The sequence below is a fragment of the Panthera leo genome, chromosome A2 (genome assembly GCF_018350215.1).
Source record: "Panthera leo isolate Ple1 chromosome A2, P.leo_Ple1_pat1.1, whole genome shotgun sequence".
Classification (NCBI taxonomy): Eukaryota; Metazoa; Chordata; class Mammalia; order Carnivora; family Felidae; genus Panthera; species Panthera leo.
Window position 1 is genome coordinate 14,036,859 of NC_056680.1, and position 24,765 is coordinate 14,061,623.

The window sequence follows — 24,765 nt, forward strand, 5'->3', positions numbered from 1 at the left end:
AGCCAGCAAGGGGACTTTATCTGCCAGAGCGCAGTATTTATTTCCAACATTTAAAATAAGTGTGGCTTTATTTAGAAATCTGGGTTTACTACTTATAAAAACAGAAGAAGACCTACAACCACTGGGCACACACATGCCCTGATGACAGTCCACAGAGGCTGGGCAAAAGTGCCCCTCACTTATTTGGCCTTCCTGTCCGGGCTCTGTAGGGATCTTCTTTTAAACTAACGGAAGGGTGTCTGGTCCCCAAATGATCTGGGCTTCTTTACTAAAACTGGAGCGCTTGTATGTTTCTACTTCTACCACACAGAAGACAGGTTTGCAGGAGGCTATTTGCCCTCCCTGTGTCTAAGGAGTGTTGGACCACAGTGCCACTGAGGCAGAAGCCACGGCTGACACTTCACACCCCACAGCCGACCACAGCGGAACACTTGACCCAAAGGTGGCAGATAGGCTCCTCGTGGAAAGGTCCACTGGGCCAACCAATCTTCTGAAATAACAAAGGAACTAAGAGGGGACACAGAAGCTAAACAAGCCACAGCAAGAGAGGCCATAATGAAAACTGAACAGTGTGTGTAGAAATGAGAAAAATAGGTCTCTAGATTTGCATTTGCTTATTCAAGTAACTAACTCTTGATTTTGGCTCAGGTCATGATCCTAGGATGGGCTCCACACTGAGTGTGGAGGCTGCTGAAATCTCTCCTCTCTCTCTCCCCTGCTCATTTTCTCTCTAAAATAAAATTTAAAAAATTTAAATAATTAAAAGAAGTGAACTATGGGCATATGGTAACAGCAGACCTCAGGGAGACTTTGCAGAGTAGCTTCCTAACGTTCTAGCTTGTGAATCAGAACCTATTACCTAGTCAAGAAGTCAAAAGAGAGAGAAAGATACCAGGAAGAACTAACGGGCCAAGAGGCCACAGGAAGCTAAAGCTTTATATAAACCCAAGTTTATGCATTCAACAAGTACTTACTAAGCAACTAATATGTATGGGCACTGCTCCAGGCAACGTAATTATAGCAAGGAAAGGAGACAGTAAAGTCTCTACCCTCCTGGATTTGTCAGTTGAGGGAGCCAAACAATAAACAAAAATCCATCACATGTAAGAAAGTTCCAATAGGAAATATCCAGCAGGAAGGAACACAAACAGGGGAAGCCATTTTCAGACAGGCTGATCAAGGTGGGTAGCTCTAACAATGTACCTGAGCAGCAGAGGCCTGGTGTGAGAGGCCAGACCGCGCGGTTATGGAGGAAGCCTTCCATGCCAAGGGAGCATGAGCACAAAGCCCTGCAGCAGGACTAGCAGGGAACGAGTGTAGCCAGAATGGAACAGAGGAACAAGGGGCAAAGCAGTAAGAAGGCAGCTCCTAGATTCTGTTGTACACTGGAGCCCTTAGGGACCCCCAGGCATCCTGATTTAATTGATTAGGAGAGGGTGTGGCCTGAGCAGAAAGGTTTTTAAAGGGTCCCCAGATAATTCCAACAAAGGGCAAAGTTACAGAACCACTATGACACAAAATGTGAACAGGAGTACCAGATCAAGTTAGGCCCTCGATGGACTCTACAGTTTACTCTGAACAAGATGGAAAGCCATGAAGGGGTTTGGAGTAAAGGGATGACTTCGTTGGCTGCTGCTCAGGGAACTGACCACAAAAGACAAGAGTGGATATGGATGTTCCAGCAAAATCCACCGGGATAATCCTGGTATTGACAGCTATTGATGGCATGAATAGGGCACAGCATTAAAGGAAGGGTAGAGGCTGGAGTCTGCACAACAGGATTTTCCAATGCCTTGTAAACCAATGCAGACTAGAGCAGATACGGTGAAAGGCTGACCAATGGACCACACAGCTAGCTCTGTGACAAAGTGGTGGTTCCAGAACCATCCAGCATCCTATTGGTTTCCGAGTACAGATCCCGCCCCCCATTTTTCTTGACAAAACTAAGATACGTATTGATGTTTGAGTCTCTAGGTAAAGATAAAACCTCCACATATACGTGTATGTGTGTACATATATGTATAAGCATACACATATACACATGTGAATACACATGTCAACATGTAAGTATTCAGGATTACACGAACATATCACTAGAAGAACCGAAGGATGCACAAATCTGTGGTGACACAGATACGGTTACTTCAGAGGGCTAAGGAAGCAGCTAAGAACTTCTGAATTTTTACTCCTAACTACTTTATAATTCTTCCAACCCTTCGTAACAGGAATGTATTTGTGTACCACTCAAGCAATTTTTAAAAACTCAGAAGCTGAAGACAGCCTCTAACCTCCAGCTTCTCCACATCCAAAGCACGCAAGTTATCCCTACCCCAAGCACTTAATTCACTCAACCAACCCTGAGGAAGTTTCTCGGTGGAGACTGGCTCAGGGGTGGGCGCGGCGAGCAGCACTGACCTGAAGGAGGCCTGGGGGAGGCTGGCCCACCTCAGAAAAGTAAGGGCTCAGCACACTGGCCTAGGACTCGGAAGAACACCCAAACCAACCTGAAAACCTGCAGGAGCTTCCAGGGGGGAGGCACCAGCAAGCTGGGTCTTAGTGCCTGAGGGAATTAACCAGGCTGGGCTGGGGAGGGATTCAAAGGCAAGGACAGGCAGCACAGTGTCCCTGAAACATGAGCCTCAAGGCAGGAGATGAGGGCTGCGACCCTCGAGCGCCCGCCTCGAGCGCCCGCCGCGGTGAGGAACCTCCCTGTCATCCTACAAACTCCGCGCACACCATTTTTTATTCTGCTGGCATGACGCTTCAAAACTTTGCAAAGGGAAGGTTTTCAGGCAGGGCCTACACTTGGCAGCCTCCCATGCCCTTGTCTCGCACACATCACTGTTACCTGGCTGCTCCCGTACTTGTCTGACGATGTGACCCCAAAATGGGGGGCCCCAAGAGTCCAAGTAGGGCCTTGGCCCAGCAAGGCCGGCATTAATAGATCAGCGGGGAGGGCAGACTCGAGGGGAATGAAGCCAGAAGCCGAGAGACTGTTGAGGAGATTATTGCAATAATCCAGGTGAGAACTAGTAAGAGCTCAGATCTGGGCAGCAATGGTGGGGATGGAGGCGGGAGGCTGATTCAAGAACCCTCCTTTAGGTGGGGGAGGATGCCTGGGGCGGAGAAGCTTCAGAGAATGACAATACCCACTTCTGCAGGATGAGCTGACAGGGGGGCCAAGAGAAGAGTTTATGTCCCCTTGACAGATAAGGAAGGTAGGATCAGAAGAACTCCAGAGTGAGCCCAAGGTACCGATATCCTCCTGCCCTGACCCTAAAAGCATGCCCCGTAACTCCCCTCCCACCAAAGAAACCAAGCACTTTAATTCACCTTGAGCTTTAAACTGAAGAGCTTCACCTACGGCCTCACCACTGGGGTCCATGTGATATCGGTTAGCTTTTTCTTGCAAAACAGCATCAAAAGTCTCCTGTGCAATTCGCCTAGCTGCCATGTTTCTCTGACCTGTAGTGAGAGGGGAAAAAAAGACACTAAGAATGACAACTAAAGCTCACATGGCCCGCTCTATTTCACCTAACCCTCAAAGTAACAGGACAAGGAATCGGTAACTCAACATGGTGCTGCAGAGGGAGGCCAGATTATTCTACGGGGGCTTCTGCCCTCACAGAGTGCACAGGGGTGTTGGCTGAGGAGCAAACCAAGCATTGTGACCTTAGACAATTTATTTTGCTTCTCTGAGCCCATTTCCTCAGAATCCCTACCTGTTGGGGTTACTGCACGTAAGAGCGTAGGCGGCGGGACCATACCCCCTCGCACGTGGGATCTTTAGGAGAGCTGCCATCTTTCCCATTTCTATTTTCCTATTTCACAGACACGCAAAGAGGATCTGAGGACTGACTTGCCCTCTGAGAGGAGCCTCTCAACCAACAAGTGAGTGGAGGAGTCCCTGACTGGTGACACAGAGCTTGCTCTGTACCAGGTCCTCTGGTCGGAAAGGGACTCTCACAATCTCGTTTACTTCTTCCAACAACCCGGTGAAAAGCGGGTGCTGTTATAAACGACACTATACAGAAGAAAAGATAGACTCGGGTTAAGTGACCCACCCAAGGTCAGACAGCCCAGACGGAGACCTGGCAAACAGGGCACTGGTAGTGGGGACAAAGCCCTGAACGCCGACGGGAAAAAGACGGGAGAAGCAACAATGAGGAATCCAGCGGCTACCTCCTTAACCAAAATACCCCTTCCATCTTGAAACATCCAACCTCAAGACTCAAACCTGCCCTACCTCATAGTCCCTTCTTACACCCATCACCCCCTTTGCTCATCCTTAAGCCTTTTCCTGGGGCGCCCCTTGTTCGGTGCCATCGAAGGGCAGGGTCTCCCAGCCAGGGGGCTCCGGATCAAATCGAGTGACCTAACCTTTTTACGCCTCCATTTCCCCATCCATGGAATGGGCAGCTCGTGGTGGGGGCTGCTGTGGGGAGTGAACCAGGTAAAAAATGGTAAAGGGCTCGATACAGCGGCTGGCTGCTGTAATCCCCGCACGGGCTGGGTGGAATGAATGGACGAAAGAACCCTTCGGGCGTGGCCCGCCTCCTACCCGCCTAGCCTCCGACGACGAAGAAAAGGGGGCGTCGGGCCTGGGAGGCCGAAGACCGCCCCCCAGGCCGACCCGGCCGGGACGCCGCCGATGCGCAGCGCGAGGGCCGTGCTCGCGGCATCACGCCCCGCGGCCCCCGGGACCGAGCCCGAGCCTCCCACCCCGGGGCCCGCCCACCGACGACGCCCGGGCCCAGGCCTCACCCCGGACCCACCGCGCGCGGAGCCGCCCCCGCCGCTGCCTCAGGCTCCTCACCCGCCGCCGCGCCGCCGCCGCCGCGCGAGGCGGGGACATGCAAATGAGCCAACGGTCTCCGCAGCGCCGCGCCGCGCACGCGCAAGCTACCGCCGAGCTCTGGTGCGCAGGCGCAAGCGGCCGCCGCCAAGTCCTCTTGCGCAGGCGCGCTGCTCGCTTCTACAAGGCAGACGCTCCCGAGGCAAAAGATTAATTTGTTGGGGGCGGCGGCGACGGGGAGCGGCCGTCAAAAGACGGCACAGACGCCGCCTCTGCACACCTGTTGGCTCTCTCAGCTTTACCTGTACTCGAAGTCACCCTTGATCACTCCGGGAGCGGTCCGTGGAGCTGAGGAAGGCCGAGGCGAATTGGCGCCAGCGCGCCTGCGCGCGTACGGTGGCCGGAAGGGACCAGAGGTGGCTCTGCCGGGTGACAGTCGCGAGCCCCACCCTTTCCCCACGTGGCTGCGAAGACCGGGTGAGAAGCTGAGGTTGCGGAGTCCCCTCGCGCGGGGAGGGGAGTGGGCGCCTCCGGGTCGGGCTGGTGACTGTGGCGCCGCCCTCGCGGACCTGGTTTTGGGGAATGACCCTTACAATGACTCTTACAGCTGCCGGGAGACAAAATTCTCCCATTTCCCTGGCCTGTGCTTTCTTTTCATTCATTTATTCATTCATTCATAACCTATGTACTGAGTGCCTGCTGCGTGGTGGTGAACAAAGTTGACTGGACCCCAGTTCTCCTGGAGGTTAAATTTGAGGAAATGCCTCGACAGTAAATGCAAATGAAATAAATGAACCATGTAGCTCCAGGTAGATATAGTATTAAAATAAAAGGATGATGCTGTAGGAGAAAGGGGGCTGCTTTAACCAGAGTGGTTATGAAGAGGGTCCCTTTGGTAGCTGGGAAAGATGAGAAAAAGGTGGGAAAGTGCGGGTGGGAAGGTGTAGGTAAGAGACCTATAAAATCCACGTAGACAAAGGGCTGGTAAGGAGACTGGATTTTGTTCTGAGAAGGTTGGGATGCCACTGCAGGATTTTGAGCAATGAGGTCTCTTTGTGATTTCAAGTTTCTGTCTGGCACTAAGTGAAGAACAGAAGTGCAGTGTGGCAGGGGGGAAGCTGGGACTGTGCCTGAACCAGGGTGGGTGTGTCCAGGTGGAGGAAGATGAGGAGTCATTAGAGTCCCTGCTGTGTCAAGGTGGTGTTTTCTTGAGCAGAACCCTGACTTAGAAAGGAAAACTAGGTGTCAGTTGGGCCTTGCTAACTCCCTTTCTTTTCATACCTTGGACCCATGAAGGGAGCTGGTAATGCTGTTTCCCCCCTTTCCTAGTGTGACCTGTTCCCAGGTGGCTCCCAGATGACCATTCCTAGGCATGGTCTTTCTCATGAGCTCCAGATCTGTGCTTTCATTCTGCCCCCTAGCCCTGTGCCTGACCTGGGGGACCCCTGCAGGACTCACCCTAGAGGTGGTCCCAGAGCTAGACATTGATCTCCCCAGCTCAGGGAGCTCAAGACTGGGCAGGGGGAAGTTCATGGGGCAGGGGAGACAAGGTCAGAGAACACACATAGGTCCTCAGTGGTCGGGGGAGGCTCCCAGGATGAGGCAGCCTGGAAGAGCTAGCAGAAACTCCTCAGAGAACCCAGGTGGAAGGAAGGTGTTCATGAAGCAAGGTGGCATGATGGCCAGACCTTTTACTGCTTGTGTGATCTCTGGCAGGTTCTTCCCCTCTCTAAGCTTCAGATTCCTCATCTGTAAAGTAGGCATAATGGCATTTGCCTTTAGGATTGTGCCTCTGTGACAGAGTGGCCACTCACTGTTGGCCTACTCGGGTCTGAAGCGTGCCTAGGGTGGTGGAGTCAGGAACAGAGTCCCTCCAACAGCCACAGCTGGGAAGTTCTTGCCCCTTGGAGCTGGTCAGGAACACTCCTCACGCACATACCAGCCCAGGTGTCTCACTGAGAAGCTCTATTGAAACAGAAAATCTTCACTTTTTTCCTTCACCTTTGACCTTGAAAATCCTTAGCAGTCCCTAAACAGGCTCCTTGTTCTTCTGGGCCAGAAAGGGGTGGGGGGGGGGGGGTGACTATCTGCAAGGGAGCAAGGTGAAGTGTTTGATGCCCTTATGCCTCACCCCCCTCTAAGTAAACTGGTCTAATTACCTCTAAGCAACAAAGGAAAGGAACAATAGCTAATGTTTACTGAGCTCTTACTCTGTGCCAAACCCTATTCTAAGCACTTTATGGAATTAACTGACTGAGTTTGCATTGCAGCCCTATGAAGTAGATTCTCTTTGTTTATCCCTATATTACACAGGAGAGAGTTGACTTGACCAACAGTGAAGTTAAGTGGAAGGCCTGGGATTCAAGTCACCCCGGCTGGCCCCAGAGCCCGTCCTCCTCCTCCCCAAAACATCTGCACAAACACAGATGGAATATTCACATCCTGCGCCACCTCCACAAAGAGAAGCATGGGCTTGAATGGCCTGTTTCCCACATGGCCCAAATTTGCACTCGAATTTTTGTCACATTCCCCTACTGCTGTCCTAGAACTCCCTGTGCCTTTGTTCCCCTAACGTTTTCTGTGATGTTCAAATTCTGTAACAGACCTGGGACCAGAAACAAAAAAATTGTTTTGAAAGACAATATTAGGGCAATTGAGAAAGTTGATCATGGAGCGTATATTAGCAAATAGTATCACTGTTAAACTTCCTGCGTTAAATTTTCATTGTGCATTGAACATGTAAGAGCGTCCTTTTCTTTGGAGATTCGTGCTGATGTCTTTAGGAGGGAAGAGTCTGATGCCTGGAGCATATTCTCGCATGGTATGTGTGTATGCAGGAACATACAGTGTCTCCAAAAGAGATTAACTTGGCCAAATGTTAAACTGGTAAAGTTAGAATGGAACAGGTGTTCTTTGTACTATTCTTGCAACTTTACTATAAATTTTTAAAATGATGTATTTTAACAGAAAGTAGTACGTCAATAAATGAGGTAGATAGAGTAAAACAAGCAAAATGAAAGGAGTTGTTAACCGCAGGTAGGCTCTGGGCCTGAGGCCTGTTTCCCCCTTTGTTAAAACGAGAGGGTGGTTAATATTAGGTGTTAAACCACTTGTACCCCAAAGACCTTCTTGTGGAGATCATAATCTGTTTTTACTTAGGGTTCTGTCTTACTTGACTCAGTGATTTACCACTAGTCTCGCAGAGGAAAAGATATTGCCCAGGGTTGCTGGGTCATCCAGCTGCTGATACAATCCCCTGGCTTTCACAATCCTTTGCCTGTGCTGCGTTTCATTTGCTTTTGTTTTTAAACAGTACTTTTTTTTTTTTTTTTAATGTTTATTATTTTGTGAGAGAGAAAGAGCGCAAGCTGGGGGGAAGGGCAGAGAGAGAAGAGAGTCCCAAGCGGGCTCTGTACTATCAGCGCAGAGCCCAAGGTGGAGCTCGATCTCACAGAAATAAGGAGCCGAAATCAGGAGTCAGATGCTTGACCAACTGAGCCAACCAGGCGCTCCCAAATAGTACTTTTTAAATTGATCCATTACTTACATACCATGATATCTACCCATTTTAAGTGTACAATTTAGGGACACCTGGCTGGTTCAGTTGGAGGACCATGCAACTCTTGATCTCAGGGTTGTGAGTTTGAGCCCCACGTTGGGTGTAGAGATTGCTTAAATAAATAAATCTTTAAAAATAAGTAAGTAAATAAATAAATAAATAATAAAGTGTATGATTTAGTGATTTCAAGTATATTCATAAAGTTGTGTAACCATCACCACTATCTAATCGTGGAACATTTCATTACCCCCAAAGGAGACCCTGTACTCATTAGCAGGCACTGTCTATCCCCTTTCCCCCGCCCCTACAACCACTGGTCTGTTTTCTGTTCCTATGGATTTGCCTGTTCTGGACATTTCATATAAATGGAATCACACACTATGTGTGTGGACCTGTGTCTGGCCTCTTTCACTTAGCATGGTGTTTTCAAGGTTCTTCCACGTTGTAGTGTGTGTCAGTGCTTCCTTCCTTTTTATGGCCGAGTAATATTCCATTGTTCAGACATACTACATTCTGTTTGTCCATTCACTTGCTGATGGACGCCCCGTCCTTTTCATGGTTGTCATGATTTATTTGTTGACAACACCAGGTGTTTGTCCTGTAGTTAAGTTACCCCCCTCCTGAATGGTGATTTTTGCAGACCCACATCACCTGTTGTGGGTGATGTCGACGTGGTCCCTCTGACCTTGATTTCCTACAAACTGTTCATTAGCTCTAGATCCTTCCCTGTCCAGTATGATAGCCACGAGTCACAGATGGATGTTTACATTAAAATGAATTACAATTGAAGTTAAAACATACACAGTGCCTCAGTCACACTAGCTACGTTTCAGCTGTTGGAACTCACATGGATGGCACAGATATAGAATATTCCATCATCACAGAAAGTTCCATTGGATGCATGGTCATATTGGGTTTGAGTTTTTGGCAAGATACCTTCATAGGTGCTTTTCATTCTTGTCCAGGGGCAGTGGTGATGGGTTTCTCTTCTGGTGATGTGAAATCACACAGTGGACCCAGGTACTACCCACTCATTGTCAGGTTCCTTATCAGTTTCACTCCTCACAGTTTTGCAGCCTGTGTGGATGGTTGTCTAAATCTGTCTTGTGGATAATTAGTTGGAGTTCATCTACAAAGCAGAACTTTTCCTCATCCTCTCTTTCTAACCTGGTAATTATATGAGGGACATAGGATAAATGTTGGATTCTTTATTTGCCGGTTTTCAACAGAACGAGCAGGTGTGTTTTAGTACTATTATGAACGCACAGATTTTGATTTTGATATCAAAATACTGTTTTTTATTTTGTTTTCTTTTACTGCTCACCTGTCACATCTTTGGCCCATTGACGACTCTTGGGGTTTGCTCCCAAGTCCTTTGACATGACCCTGTCTGTTTTTAGAAGCCTCCTTGCTTTCTGGTCTGACAAGATGTTCCTGGCTTGTCTCCTCTGGCCTGTTTTCTTCTCAGTCCTAGAATCAGCCATTCCTCCAGGAGCCCTGTCTTCTTTGGTGGGAAATGTGACTAAGGGACCACAGTTGGTGTTCAGAGTGTTCACTTCCTCAGGGTGTTATTTCCTCAAGGTATTTTCAGTTGATATCACTAGAAAATTGGTTCCTATTGCCTAAGAGAAAATACATGATGAGTTCGTATTAATAATTCCAGTCCGAATTTAGTTCTAAGTGTCTTCTTTTACCTTTTCGTTTGTTCTGTTTTGTTTTGTTTTAAGTAGGCTCCATGCCCAGCGTGTAGCCCAGTGTGGGACTTGAACTCACGACCCTGACATCAAGACCTGAACTGAGATCAAGAGTTGGACACTTAATCGACTGAGCCACCCAGGCACCCCTATTTTTTGGATTTTTTAATGTTAGAATCTTTTTTCTTTTAGGCTAGTTCCTAATGACATAAATATTATGACTTACTTGCCATATCCACGTTAGCTTCTGAATAACATTACTAATATCATTTTCGATAACGTGATTTCTGAAAACTGTTGAAGATTTTCTTTTGTAAATTTTTCTTTTCTATACTTCTTGTACATCCCAGTAAGAACATATGGTTCTATCACTGCATTAGTGATAGATGTGCAATATGCATCGTAATATGTAAAAAAATTTAAAGTATTATATAAAATATTAATAAAATAAAACAATAAATTAAAATAATAATAAAATTAATAAAAATATTAAAAATATATAAAATATTTAAAATTTTTTAATGTTTATTTATTTTTGAGAGAGAGAGAGAGACAGAGTGCAAGTGGGGAGGGGCAGAGAGAGAGGGAGACACAGAATCCAAAGCAGGCTCCAGGCTCTGAGCGTAGAGGCCGATGCAGGGCTCGAAGTCACGAAACCACGAAATCATGACCTGAGCCAAAGTCAGACACTTAACTGAGCTACCCAGGTGCCCCGATCACTGCATTTTTTAAGTTTATTTATTTATTTATTTTTGAGAGAGAGAGGGAAGGGGGGGGCAGAGAGAGAGGGAAACAGAGAATTCCAAGCAGGCTCTGCACTGTCAGCATAGAGCTCAATGTGGGGCTCAAACTCACGAACTGTGAGATCATGCTCTGAACCAAAATAAAAAAGTGGGACACTTAACTGACTGAGCCACCCACATGCCCCCATCACTGCATTTTAAACTCCATGTAGATAAACTGTTAGATTCACGGTTTTCATTTTATTCTTGATTTTTAGGAATTGCTTTCATTTTTATTTTGGTTCATATTGACTTATTTATTTTCCTAAGCATGTGAAGCATTTACATGAGTTCTAAATTTAAACCAATGAAATAAGGTACATTCGGAGAAAATAATCCAGCTTCTAGTCTTGCCCACATCACCCTCTTCCCTACCTCCCCTTTTGGGAAACTATTTCTATTAGTTTTTGATTTAGTGTTCCATTTTACTTATTACTATTAATTTTTATTTTGAAGCTTTTATTGGTATAATAGCGTACCATTATAAGTAAGGTGTTTTATTATATAGTTACATTATGGAATACCTAGTTATATAATGAAGTATCATATAGTCATAACATTACATATTACGACGCATATTGCACATCACAAATAACACAGGTTACGTATAATATAGTATTATAATCATATTATTTCTTTATGATGGTGTAATAACACATAATGTTGCTAAGATTATTTTATCCTTTCTTTGTTGTTTACTGTAAGGACACATATTAATGTCTCCCCTTTCTTAGATAAAATGTAAACCACCTGCCCTCTTCTGCACTTTTTTTTAATGTTTATTTTTGAGAGAGAGAGACAGTGCAAGTGGGGAAGAACAGAGAGAGAGGGAGACACAGAATCCGAAGCAGGCTTCAGGCTCTGAGCTGTCAGCACAGAACCCGACATGGGGGTCAAACCCATGAACTGCGAGATCATGACCTGAGCCCAAGTCGGCCGCTTAACTGACTGAGCCACCCAGGCGCCCCTGCACCCTTTTTTTTTTTTCAAGAGAGAGAGAGAGCACAAGCACACACAAACAAGCAAGGGAGGGGCAGAAAGAGAGAGGAAGAGAGAGAATCCCAAGCAGGCTCTGCACTGTCAGTGCAGAGCCCTATGTGGGGCTCGATCTCTTGAACCCCATGAGATGTTGACCTGAGCCAAAATCAAGAATCCAGTGCTTAACTGACTGAGCCACCCAGGCATCCCTCTTCTGTACTTTTAGAAGCTCTGCACCTGGTGGGGTATCAGCCTTTTCTGTGATCCAGGTTGTAAGAATTTTTCCTGGTTGGTCCTGGACTCTGGCCCCTGGTTCCCTAAATGATAGCCAGGCTCTCAGTTGTCCTCTCACACTCAATGAAACTTTCTTCCTCTCTTGACTTCTCAGTTTGGGAGTGTCTATCAGGCGGGCACCTGCCACTCCATGCACAGGAGTGGCCTCCTGAAGATGGCCTCCAAGCGCATCACCCAGGAGACCTTCGATGCAGCCGTTCGTGAAAACATTGAAGAGTTCGACATGGGACCAGAGGAGGCGGTAAAAGAAGCTGTGGAACAATTTGAATCGCAAGGTAGGGCAGCATGGCTCTGTCCCAGCGCTAGTCTGGCTCTTTGCCCGATAGTCACCTCCAGTCCACAGCTCTTAACATACAGGAGTGATGTCCTACCGTGGCTCTGTCTTGCCTGTGTGGCAGCCCTGGACCTGTCCCTTCTCTGCACTCTGCCCCGGATAGGCTGGCGGTCTTCTCCCACTTGACTCTCGCCCTCCCTCTACTTGCCTTGACCCCACCCAGACATTTACAGGGCTGAATCCTTCAAAGTGGGTTTCATTTTAATTGGCACTTCCTTGAAGAGGCTTCTGCTGACCACCTCTCAGGAAACAGGGCCACCTGCCTCCCTTCCCACCTGCATTCTGGCTTGAGTTCATGGGGACAGAAAGGGGTATTGTCATACCTGTTGTCACACAGGGGACCTGTTGTCCCCTGGCCATAGCAGGGACCTCCCCTGCCCCACAGCGGTCCATGGCTGGGGATGGAGAGTCATCTGATAGTGGCAGAGGCAGGGAGCTGGGAATGAGTACCCCACCGTACCGCTCCTGATCTCCAGTCCTGGTCTCTGTTGGCCAAGCCCAGTCAGATACCAGAGGGCAAGGGAACCCAGGGTCCAACTTCTGTGTCCTGGGCACAGAGTGGGGTGTAGACACTGGACAGCGACTGGAGGAGTACCCAGAAGTGTTCTGTGCAATGGGGCCTTCCTTGGTGGTGCCAGGGTGGGTGAGGACACAATGGGAGGATGCAGGGTAAGGAGCAATGGGAGCCCCAAGGGATAAGTCTGTGAGGTCTTCTCCCATCTCGATTCACCAGGTAGAATGTGTCCCTCACTGCAGTGTGGCCTGCAGCCTCACTACTGCTCTGCTCCCATTGGTTGGAGAGGGTCAAAGGGCAAAGACCACCCCCTTGCCACATCGTTATACCCCTGTATGGATGTGGCTGCTGGGTCCTGGTGCAGAGGGTTTGGGGTGGGGAGCTGGGTAGACCCCCAGAGGTCTCCAGAGTGGGGTGGTCCCTGAAGAAGGGACATGAAGTATGTTCCAGCAGGCCTATCGGGATGATGGCTGTCACTTGTTTCCTGATTCCCCCACCCCCCACAGGGGTGGATCTGAGCAACATTGTAAAGCTGGCACCCAAAGTCTCTGCAGATGGACCCCAGGAGCCTACACATGACATCCTCCAGGTAGGAAGGGGTGGCCCATGTGGACAAGGCTGGCCTTACACATGTGGTTCCACCTTTTAACGGTCTGTTAGGGATACCTTTTCATTGGTTACCAGATGGCAGATGCAGGCTCTGAAGGACAGGCACCCAGCATGTACACGCAAGCCTGAGCTGTAGCCAGGGCTCCCTGAGTTAACATTTGAGGGCCTTTTGGGGCTGGACGGTGTTCATGGTAGTCCCTGGTGTTGGGAGCTTTGGGGTATAGGGAGCCATGGAGGAGTCTCTTGGGAGGAGCCTCCCAACCACTGAGTTTGCTCAGAGACGGACAGGAATTGCAGGAAGAGAATGCGACCCTAGTAAGACTGTCACCTATTAAGCACTGACTGTTCACCAGCACATTACAGCCTGCCCTCTTAGCACTAAAACTGGCCTGCGAGGTAGCTGGTCCCTGACTTACTGATGGGGAAACAGAGACCCAGAGCCTGTCCTCACTCTCCAGCACCCAAGCAAGGAAGGTAAAGTTCACAGAAGTTAAATGCTTTCCTTAAGATCATCCATCAAACACTGATAAAACAGCTCTTGATAAAACAGCAAAAGGCTCTAGTGTTTATTGAAAACTGACTATGGAATCAGTTCTGTGCAAGGTGCTTTCTTTGTGCTATATCAAGTTATTCTCCCAAAGACCCAAGGTTGAGATTATTATCCTTATTTATACCCACAGATGGGTACTGCAAAGAGGAAAAAAATGATTTACCTGACAACAAGAGAGTGTAGTGATAAAAGAGGAAGTTAGAAGACTCTGCCCAAGGCAAGGTATTTACTTCTCCCTGCCCCAGCTTCCTCACCATCTCCTGCCTCACAGAGGTTTTGAGAAAATTCTCATTGTTGTTTTGACTTATTTGCTAGTAAGGATGAATATATTTTAAAATAAGCTTGCTGTCTTGGCCATTTTTTTATTGGGCTGTTCATCGTGTTCTTATTGATTTGTAGATGCCCTTTACATATGAACCATCTCAGTCACAATAGTCTTTAGTAATCACTGAGTATTTCTTAAGTGCTCAGCATTGTGCTAAATTCTTTTTTTTTTTTTTTAATTTTTTTTTAAATCTTTATTTATTTTGAGAGAGAGACTGAGTGTGAGCAGGGGAGGAGGTGAGGGGAGGGAGACACAGAATCAGAAGCAGGCTCCAGGCCCTGAGCTGTTAGCACAGAGCCCAACGCAGGGCTCGAACTCACGAACCCTGAGATCATGACCTGAGCCAAAGTCGTACGCTTAACCAACTGAGTCACCCAGATGCCCCTGTGGTAAAGTCTTAAAACATATTATTTCAATCTGTTGTTATTCCATTTTGCTGATCAGGAATCTGAGGCTTCCCGAAGATAGCTGACTCAACTGTGGTCACAGCCAGTGAGGGACAGAGCTGGGACTCAGACCCAGGTCCCTCGTCCAGGAGAGTCAAGCTGGGAACAGCTCTGATGTTTTTACCAGCAGTATAGGAAACTCCATTTATTTACAACCTTTGCTCTTTTACTCCTCTTAATTTGACTTTAAAATTTTTATTTTTCATTATTGAAGAAGAATGTGAACGTATCTGGCATAAAAGATTTAAGTAGTAGTCAAGCATTTATAGCAAAATCTGAAAGTCCCTGTCATATCTCTCCCATCAACCCCTTCTCTCCCTTTCCATGTGGGAGGCACCACACACAGTGGGTTTCATATCCTCCCAGCCTTATTCTCACCTTGAAGTTGAACGAGCCCCTTCTCATGCCACAGCACCGTTGACCTCCGTTGTCATGGCTCCAATGTGTGAAAAAGGCTTATCTGTAGAAGGAGAAAAATTCAACTCCATGACGCCTTTTGAAAGGAATCTACCAGAGTCATGAAACTTGTTGCCCACAGACTTGTAGAAACAAAACCAAGAAGTCCTGGAACTCTCTGAATACAAATGAGCCAGACCGGTTTGATTTTATTATTTTACTATTTATTTATTTATTTATTTATTATTATTTTTTTAACCTTTATTTTTGAGACAGAGAGAGACAGAGCATGAACGGGGGAGGGTCAGAGAGAGGGAGATGCAGAATCTGAAACAGGCTCCAGGCTCTGAGCTGTCAGCACAGAGCCCGACGCGGGGCTCGAACCCACAGACCGCGAGATCACGACCTGAGCTGAAGTCGGACGCTTAACCGACTGAGCCACCCAGGCGCCCCATTTTACTATTTTTTTAATTAAAAAAAAAAAATTTTTTATGTTTATTTATTTTTGAGGTGGGGGGAGGGGCAGAGAGAGAGGGAGACACAGAATCCAAAGCAGACTCCAGGCTCTGAGCTGTCCGCGCAGAGCCCGATGCAGAGCTCGAACTCACCAACCGTGAGATCATGACCTGAGCTGAAGTCGGATGCTTAGCTAACAATGCCACCCAGGCGCCATGGACTGGTTTTATATGTGAGGAGTTTCAGAATAAAGGCCATCAGTCATAGAGAGAAGGACCCCAGGGTGGAGGACAAAACCCCTATCACAATGCCGAGTTGTCACAGGTGGAGCACAGTTGGCTCTGCCACCTTCACGTTAGCCACTGTCCTTTCCTCAGCCATCAGCAGGGTCACAGCACCTAGGGGCCGTGAAGACCACCAGCCAGCTCAGAGACTCGCCTTCCTGATGTGACCCAGGACAGGAAGAGATTCCCCATAAATTGAACGGTTACTAGGATGCCAATTTTGGTCATTTTCTTTTTCTGTCTTACCTTAGTAAACCCAGAGTATGAGAACTCCAGCACTGTGCATCCTCAATGGCACTTGTGGCCCAGCTTTTCAAGTTTCTTGCAAGGTTCCTGCTAAAATGCTACATTCCCTGTCTTGGGTTTATGGTAAAATACATGTAACACAAATTCACATCTTAGCCATTTCTAAGCGTATGGTTCAGCAACATTAAGTATAGTCACACTGATGTGCAGCCATCCCCACCATCCATTTCCAGGACTTCCTTGGATTCTCAGGCTGAAACTGTCCCCACTAAACACGAGCTCCCCACTCTCTCCTTCAGCCCCTGGCCATTCCACTTTCTGTCTCTATGACTGTGACTCCTCTAGGGACCTCCTGTAAGTAGAATCACACAGTATTTATCCTTTTGGGTCCTGCTCATTTCCCTGAGCATAACGTCCTCAGGGTTCATCCGTGTTGTCACCTGGGTCAGAACTTTGTTCCTTTTTATGGCTAATAATATCCCATTGTGTGACTGGACTACCTTCTGTTTATCCGTTCATCCATGGATGGAAATTTGGGGTGTGTCCACCTTTTGTCTACTGTAAGTAATGCTGCTGTAAACGTGGATATACAAATCTCCCTTCAAGACTGCTTTCAGTCCTTGTGAGTATGTCCTCGGAACTGGGATTGCTGGATCAGATGGTAATTCTCTATTTAATTTTTTTGAGGAACTTCTAGGCCATTTTCCACAATGGGTGCAGCAATTCACATTCCCACCAGCAACACACAAGGGCTCCATTCCTCCACATCCTCACTAGCGCTTGTTATTTTCTGGCTCTGTGTGTGTGTGTGTGTGTGTGTGTGTGTGTGTGTGTGTGTGTGTGTGTATGTGTGTGTGTGTTTATTGTAGCCATCTTGTAATGGATATGAGGGTATCTCATTGTGGCTTTGATTTGCATTTCCCTAATGACTAGTTATGCGGAACATCTTTTCACATGGCGATTGGCCACCAGTGTATCCTCTTTGGTAAATGTCTATTCAAGTCACATTCTCTGCTTCTAGTCCATTAATATTCCATGTCATTGAAACATATGCTCAGGTAACTCTACAAATCTAGCTCAGTGAGGGTTGTCCAATGGGCATCCTAGCCTTTCAGGGCAGTTGTGGCTAAATCAAAGCCCTTTGGGTTGGGTTGATGGTTATCTGTAGAACTGCCTTCCCTGGGGCCGGGGGCCGGTGATTTCCTGAGCTCCAGGAGGCTTGGGCTCATCTTAGACTCATTGCTGAGACAGGTGTGGAGGTGATGGAGTTAAATGGTGGCTAGACTTGTATGCTCTTTTTTGTTTAGTTTATATGTGAGAGAGAGAGAGACAGAGTGCAAGTGGGGGAGGGGCAGAGAGAGAGGGAGACACAGAATCTGAAGCAGGTTCCAGACTTGGAGCTGTCAGCACAGAGCCCAATAGAGGGCTCGAACTCACAAATCATGAGATCATGACCTGAGCCAAAGTCGGACGCTTAACTGACTGAGCCACCCAGGTGCCCCTGTATACTCTTTTCAAATTGTTTTCTCTTGTGATTACTTTTTCCCCCAAGGGCTTTGTGTTGAATTGGGGTAAATCAACAGTATGTCTGGTGTGGTTTCATTTGGCAGATAAATATCTGTGGAGTGAATGGGAGAGACAAACAGGAGACATCTGGTATCGGCAGGTCTGGCAAAGGTAGCTTTCACCTTCCTTGGAGAGCTGGCCACTGGAGGGTGCGTTAGTTACAGTTGCATGATAGGCAGCCCCCAACAGCAGCCGTTTTATGTTCCTTATGATTCAGCTGGGTTGACTGAGCTCAGCCAGATGGTTCTTCTGCCGGTCTCTCTTGGACCGTCTTGCAATGGCAGCTGGGGCTAGAATGTTTAATTTGTCAGCATTCATGTGTGTGGCTCCTTGGAGGGACGCTGAGATGGCTGGGTCTCTCCTTCTCTATGTGGCCTCTAACGCTCAAAGCTCCTAAAAAGCACAAGCGTGGAAGCTGCCACAGCTGGACTGAATTTCCACCACAGCCCTAGATCCCAGAAGAGGGAAGCGCGCGGGGGTGCGACACTCACCGTGGAACCTCTTCAGGCTGAGCTGACACTGAGGCTTCTCCCGTGTCCTCTAGGCCCTGGATGACCTGCAGGAGTCCGTGGCCCACTCTCGCCCCCAGGAAGTGTCAGCGCATCTTGCCCGCTTTTTTGAGCAGTGCAAGCAGCACAAACCTTGCCGCTTCCTGGCAGCCCAGAAAGGGGCCTACCCCATCCTTCTCGCTGCCTGGAAGCTTGCTGTAGTGAGTGACCAGGGCCTCCTGCTCCAGGCCCTCAATGCCGTGTCGGCCCTGACCGAAGGCCAGCCCGATCTCCTAGACACCCAGGGCTTGCAGTTGCTGGTGACCACACTGGCCCAGAATGCCGATGCAGCCGATCTGACCTGTTCTGGGATCCGCTGTGTGTGCCATGCCTGCCTGAAGCACGAGCAGAATCGGCAGAGCCTGGTGAAGGCCGGTGTGCTGCCCCTGCTGACCGGTGCCATCACCCGGCATGGTCACTGCGCCGATGTGGTCAAGGAGGCCTGCTGGGCCCTCCGGGTCATGACCTTCGATGATGACATCCGTGTGCCCTTTGGCCGTGCCCACGACCATGCCAAGATGATTGTGCAGGAGAATGGAGGCTTGAAGGTGCTCATTGAGGCCGCCAAAGGTAAGAGCAGGTGTGAAAGAGAGAGTTGGGTTTTAAGATTACTTCAGGCTGGCCCCAGAAGATTACTTCTGCTTACCTCTTTTGGCTTACCCTCACCCACACGGCAGCCTTAGTGGAACAGTGTACCTACTCTTGGTTGCTGCTCTTGGGGAGTTCCAGGCCAGTGCTCGTTGGCCAGGACCAAATTTTGTGCCCATTTCTGGAGCCATTTGGGCAAGGGGTTTGGCTCTGTCTACTCACACAGAGTGGAGGAGGGAGGGCTTCCCAAGGGGACAAATGAGGGTGTTTCCCAAAGATGGTCCCCAGTAGAGGTTTACACTTTGGTTCATACTTAGCCACAAATTCTTAGGCATGTACATGTTCTTGACTGGGGTGATCACGGCGAGCCAGCCACAGGAGGTCACAGTGCTAATGTTCAGACCCTAAATTACCTGCCTCTGTCCACTGTACCCACCAGAAAAGGCCTGACTGGTTTGACGCACAGAAGATGCTAGAAGAACGAATTCTTCCCAGCCTGCCTGTGGCTCTGGCTCTATGGCTAGGCTTGTGTGTTTGACTCTGGCCCTGTCTTCTGGAGAGACAGGCTTGCCTCAGTTTCTTCTCCACACCTCCGGAGAGGGTGAAAACAGGTTCTGACTATCTGCAAAGTCGGGCTGCTTTTCTGAGGGGTAGTTTACATCTTTCTTGTTTATCAACAGGAATTCATACCAGTCAGGGTTCTACCAGAGAGGCAGAACTAGTGGGATCTGTTTGTGTATGTATATGTATATTTCAAGGAATTGGCCCATGTGGCTGTGGGGCTGCTGAGTCTGAAATCCATGGAGCAGGCTTCAGAGGAGCCAACACCGCAGTCCTCCAACGAGCTTCTTCCTCTTCAGGAAGACCTTAGTTTCCCTCTCAGGCCTTCGGCTGACTGGACAAGGCCCACCCAGACCATCAGGGGTCATCTTGAAGTCGGCCGTTCATAGATGTCACCACATCTAGAGATACCTCTACTCAGATTAGTGTTCATGCCATTGCTGGGTGCTGCACCCTATCCTGGGGTGGGGGGGGAGGGGCATACCAACTGACTGTCACAGAGCTCTGTATAAATTATGGCTATCCGCCACCCCCCATGTGGGCCTCAGTGCAGGCAGGCGTCTCCTCCCTCGTGCCTCTGAACTTAGTCTTCGGCATCTGTGTTCAATTTTGCCTGGGTCAACTCTATCCATATGTCCCTCTACAGTTTCTGGGTTTCCCGTTGCACTTAGAAAGGTCATTCCCACCCCAAGAACATAAAAATAGCCTTGGATGTTTTATTATAGCACTATTATGGTTTTCTTTTTTTAGTTGAGATCATCAGTTGGTCTGGAATTTATCTGGGACACGGTGTGGGGGAGGGCGTGTTCCCGTGTCTTCTCCTGTGGCCAGCAGGGGGCACTGCAGGTTTGGGCAGCCCTGGTGTCCACCGGAGCTCTCCCGTTACTGGTGGCCACCCTGCCTGGCAGAAGGGCCCAGCTTCCCAGGTTGAGCAGGATTTGTATCAGGACCGCTGGCTCCTGGCTCCAAGCTGGGACTGGTCCTCTCCCATGTGCTCACCCCCCAGTGGTTCCTCTTCTTCGCCCTCCACAGCATTCTCTGACAACCCCAGTGTCCTGAGTGAGCTCTGCAGCACCCTATCCCGCCTGGCTGTCCGCAACGAATTCTGCCAGGAGGTCGTCGACCTTGGGGGCCTCGGTGTCCTGGTGGCCCTACTGGCCAACTGCAGCGACCACCAGGTGGGCCTCCAGAGCCGTCTTAGGGTGTGACGCCCCCTCATTTGGGTTTCGATTTGTCATTTCTCTTGATGCCAAGGGAGGGTTCCAGACTTCTCAGTGAACTCTGCCCCTCTGGGTCCCTGCCACCCAGACAAGCTTGAACCGGAACATGGCTGACCCCTGAAGCAAAGTGCAGTTTTCACTTCTCATTGACCCGAGGGTAGGAAGTAAAGTTTTTGGGGAAAACAAATCCACCCACCCTCTCTTACTGTTCTCTAGCACCTTTGTATTTTCTGCTAGCAGGGGGAGGAATGCAAGTGGGTGTTGGCAAGGGCTGGCCCTTACCCTGGCTTAGGTGTGTGAAGCTTGAGTGAGGCAAATCCTTGGTGCCCCAGTTTCCCCATCTGTAAAATGGGGCAGGGACCCCTATTCATTATTCTTTCATTTAGCTGTCACATATCAATCCTCTGTGTACGTGCCTGGCCTGTGGCAGCAACAGTCCTGTTGTCCCCAACCCCCGCTCATGATGTCACCCAGGCTCCTTCTGTGCAGGTGACAGAAAGCTGAATTTGACCCAGCTTAAGCAAATGAGGAGATGGATTTTGTTTGTACTTCTGCACTGCCAGGGGTGGGTGGAGGCTTGGTTTCCCTCCTACTGTTTTCTCTTTCTCTTTCATGGCTCTGCCCCTCACTGGGGAGGTCAGCAGTCCCAGCAGCATCTGGTCAGCTGTCCTCAGCTCAGGTTGGTTGGCACTCACCTGAGGACTCAGCTGTGGCCAGGGGACCCTGTGCTCTAATTCCTGGTCTGAGCCATATGTCCCCTCTGTGTGTGAGGGGTTTCAAAGTTGTCCAAATGCCTGGCCTGGACTTAAGTGTAATTCACAGGGTCTACCCTGCTAAGCCTCCCCTGCCTTTTTTTTTTAACTTTTTTTTTTTTTTTTAACATTTATTTACTTTTGAGAGATAGAACATGAGCAGGGGAAGGGCAGAGAGAAAAGGAGACACAGAATCTGAAGCAGACTCCAGGCTCTGAGCTGTCAGCACAGAGCCGGACACGGGGCTTGAACCCATGAACATGAGATCATGACCTGAAGTCGACGCTTAACTGACTGAGCCACCCAGGTGCCCTGCTCCCTGCCTTTTTTATGCAGCAAGTAATAACCCTGACATTACACGTTGCTTGCGTGCCCCAGTCTGGCCCCACCAATTGTTCAAATAGCAAAACAATCCTAGACCCTCCCTCAAGACCCCCTTCCCACCAACCAGCAACCAAGCCGTCAGCGTCTGGCATAGCACAGGAGGATGAGCTGGCCAGAGGTGACCCCTACATTGCCCTCCCTTTTAGGACCTTGTGAAGCAAGTGTTGAGTGCCCTGAGGGCCATCGCAGGCAATGATGATGTGAAGGATGCCATTGTTCGAGCTGGTGGGACAGAGTCCATCGTGGCTGCCATGACCCAGCACCTGGCCAGCCCCCAGGTACCTACCGCAGGCGGGACGCACACGAGGTGGGGCACAGTGGCTGTATCTGCATGGTGCTCTTTCCCATTTCCTCAAGCAGGGCTAGGGCTGGAGTGGGGCACACGAGAGGCCTGGGTTGAGACCTTCAGAGCGTGGTTGATGTTTTTATCCCTTGGTATCACTCTGGTTATTACTGATCTGGTATATACATGGGCTGGCAGCCATCTATCCAGGTGAAATTGCAGGGCACTCACCTGGGGGATTAACTATGGGGGCCCGCCAGGGCATCTGACTGTCTCAGCCATTCCCATGACGCCCACAGGTGTGCGAGCAGAGCTGTGCAGCCCTGTGCGTCCTGGCCCTGCGAAAGCCAGAGAACAGCCGGGTCATCATGGAGGGTGGCGGGGCCCTGGCTGCATTGCAGGCCATGAAGGCACACCCGCAAGAGGCCGGAGTGCAGGTGAGCCTGGGGATAGGAGGAGGGAGCAGGACTCAGGCCCTCCCTGTCCCTGTCCCTATCAAAGCCCAGTTCTCTCAAGGTCTCCACTTCTCAGCCCCCCGGAGTCCTATATCTGTTTCCCAGTTCTGCCCACGGCTATCTTCCTGTTCCTTTGCTGTTCCTGCAGTGATCTTTTCCTTTCCTAACAGTCCCTATAGAGGGATAGTTCGAGGAGCGGGAGATGGGAGGAGAGCAGGTGGGGATCTGCTGGAACTTTTGGAAAGCTCCTTGCTGACCATGGCCACTCCTTCATGTTCTGCATGCAGGACCCACTGTCCATACCTTACTGGGAAGTCAGGGAAGCCGAGCAGTAGACAAGGCTGTGCGTGCCCCTGCCGGAGACCCACACACCTCCCTGTATCTGCCAGGACTGTCCCCACCTCCCCCACTCCCCCCTCTTGCACCCTCCCAGCACAGGGGCCTCCTTGTTGGTCCTTAGACACACCAGGCTCTGTCCCACTCACGGCCTTTCTGCCGATAGTGTCTCCTCTGGGACACTGTGCCCTTGGCTCGCTCATCACCTTGCCCACGCTTGATCACCCTGGCCAGACAGCCCCTCACACCTCCCTTCCTCATCTAGCCTCCCAATGGTGCGGTGCTTTGTGGCACCCACACATGGCAGAGGAGCAGGGCACAGATGTTGGCTGAATGGGTGATGATGTCATTGACAGGTGGACCCCGTGCACAACCCCCCTCTTCCCACTGACTCTCTGCTGGCTCTTGCCAGCCTCCGGGGATCTTGCTCTGAGACAGAGGGTCCTACACCTGAGGGATCTGCCCCACCTGCCAAGTACTTGGCTGCCCCGAGCTTCAGTTTCCTCGCTTGGGAGATGGGGAAATCAGCCCTGCCTCCCGGGGCAGCTGAGAGGGTGAAGTGGAGACATGAACCTAGCCTGATGAACCACAGCGTAGGTACCTGCTGTATGTTGGTTGTGGTCATCTTTGCCCCGTTGTGTTATGGTGAGGGCCCCAAGGTCAGAGTAGACCCCATGCACCAGCTTACAGCCACTCACCTTCAGTTCTCCCTCCCAGAAACAGGCCTGCATGCTGATCCGTAACCTGGTGGCTCGAAGCCAGGCCTTTTCACAGCCCATCCTGGACCTGGGGGCTGAAGCACTCATCTTGCAGGCCCGTGCTGCCCACCGTGACTGTGAGGACGTGGCCAAAGCTGCCTTGCGGGACCTTGGCTGCCGCGTTGAGCTCCGGGAGCTGTGGACTGGCCAAAAGGGCAACCTGGCGCCATGACCCCAGGCTCAGTCTGGGCCGTGGCTCTGGATGAGTCATATGACTCAGGAATAGGGAGGAGGTCTGTGTCCTGCCACTCTACTCCCCGGATTCCTCCCCCACTCAGCAAGAGGTGTTTTCTGATGGGATCAGGTACCAGGCACCGGGCTAGGGTGTGAAGGGAGCATTGGTGAAGCATCTACACAGCAGAAAGCAGCTCCTGGGACCTGGTCTCTGTTCACCTCGTTCCCCTCACCAGCCAACAGCATTGGTGTTACTCATCCTGCCCTCTCACCCCCACCCCATGCCCCTTCCTACCTGAATGGCCTCCTTAGCATTGCCGAGGGGTGATGTGCTGATTGAAAGATTGAAATTTAGAAGCCTGCCGGCCAATCTCACAGCAGGGTGGGGCCCTGTTTCAGCTCCTACAAGTCTGTTTTCTCCCCTGCTGGTCTCTCACTTGTAATATGGGTTGCAGGTGCCTTGCTCTGCTGGACAGAGGGCGAGGACCGAGCTCTTCTGCCTCCAGGGGTCCCAGACCAGTCAGTACTGCCCAGTAATAAAAGATTGTTAGCTGAACAATGGAGGGATCTCTTCCATAGTGCCGTGGAGTATGGAGGCTGCATCCAGCTGCCTAAGAGAATGGGAGAGGGGCAGACATCTGGGGAGGCTGTGGGGTCACTAAGGAAAGCAAAGGAGTTTTTAGAACAGCCTGGGATATATGATCTGCTGTCACTCTCAGACAGGCAGTCTGCTGGGGCCATGGGTCACACTTAGGGTCTCTGGGCCCCAAGGCCACTATTTCTGAGTTTGTATCATTCAGTTCTGTGGCCTTGAGCTAGTGACATAATCTCTCTCAGCCTTGAATGATCCTCTGTAAAATGGGGAGGGCGAAAATAAA

General features: G+C 49.7%; 2 protein-coding genes across 8 annotated transcripts in view; one reads left to right on the forward strand and one right to left on the reverse strand.

Annotated features, from left to right (window-relative positions):
* Positions 1 to 5,159, reverse strand: part of SUGP2 (SURP and G-patch domain containing 2) — a 32,461-nt gene extending 27,302 nt beyond the window's left edge. The window contains exons 1-2 of one of the 5 annotated variants that reach the window (XM_042928978.1): positions 5,098 to 5,159; positions 3,334 to 3,465 (exon numbers count right to left, since the gene is read on the reverse strand). In XM_042928978.1, the coding sequence (XP_042784912.1) occupies positions 3,334 to 3,454 (121 nt within the window). In that variant the 5' untranslated portion in view covers positions 3,455 to 3,465; positions 5,098 to 5,159. Of the gene's footprint in view, positions 1 to 3,333; positions 3,466 to 3,722; positions 3,815 to 4,380; positions 4,678 to 4,775; positions 4,837 to 5,097 lie in introns of those variants that run through there. The other 4 variants (XM_042928977.1, XM_042928976.1, XM_042928975.1 and 1 more) reach the window with 4 other exon arrangements.
* A 30-nt stretch (positions 5,160 to 5,189) lies between these two features.
* ARMC6 (armadillo repeat containing 6) lies at positions 5,190 to 24,459 on the forward strand. 3 transcript variants are annotated; one of them, XM_042928979.1, is made up of 8 exons: positions 5,190 to 5,272; positions 12,197 to 12,377; positions 13,457 to 13,539; positions 18,373 to 18,946; positions 20,558 to 20,703; positions 22,028 to 22,159; positions 22,464 to 22,601; positions 23,673 to 24,459. In XM_042928979.1, the coding sequence occupies exons 2-8, from the start codon at positions 12,233 to 12,235 to the stop codon at positions 23,883 to 23,885; spliced, it is 1,431 nt and encodes a 476-aa protein (XP_042784913.1). In that variant the 5' UTR covers positions 5,190 to 5,272; positions 12,197 to 12,232; the 3' UTR covers positions 23,886 to 24,459. The 3 variants fall into 3 exon arrangements, with proteins under 3 accessions (XP_042784913.1, XP_042784914.1, XP_042784915.1); XM_042928980.1 differs by lacking the exon at positions 5,190 to 5,272 and adding an exon at positions 10,193 to 10,218; XM_042928981.1 differs by lacking the exon at positions 5,190 to 5,272 and having other exon boundaries at positions 12,344 to 12,377; positions 13,404 to 13,539.
* Positions 24,460 to 24,765: the final 306 nt, after the last annotated feature.

Excerpts from the sequence above, each read along its gene's own strand:
- ARMC6 (XM_042928979.1), top strand. The coding sequence starts at position 12,233 with ATGCACAGGAGTGGCCTCCTGAAGATGGCCTCCAAGCGCATCACCCAG. Across the intron at positions 12,378-13,456 it reads GGAACAATTTGAATCGCAAG|GGGTGGATCTGAGCAACATT; the intron begins GTAGGGCAGCAT and ends CACCCCCCACAG. Across the intron at positions 18,947-20,557 it reads GCTCATTGAGGCCGCCAAAG|CATTCTCTGACAACCCCAGT; the intron begins GTAAGAGCAGGT and ends CGCCCTCCACAG.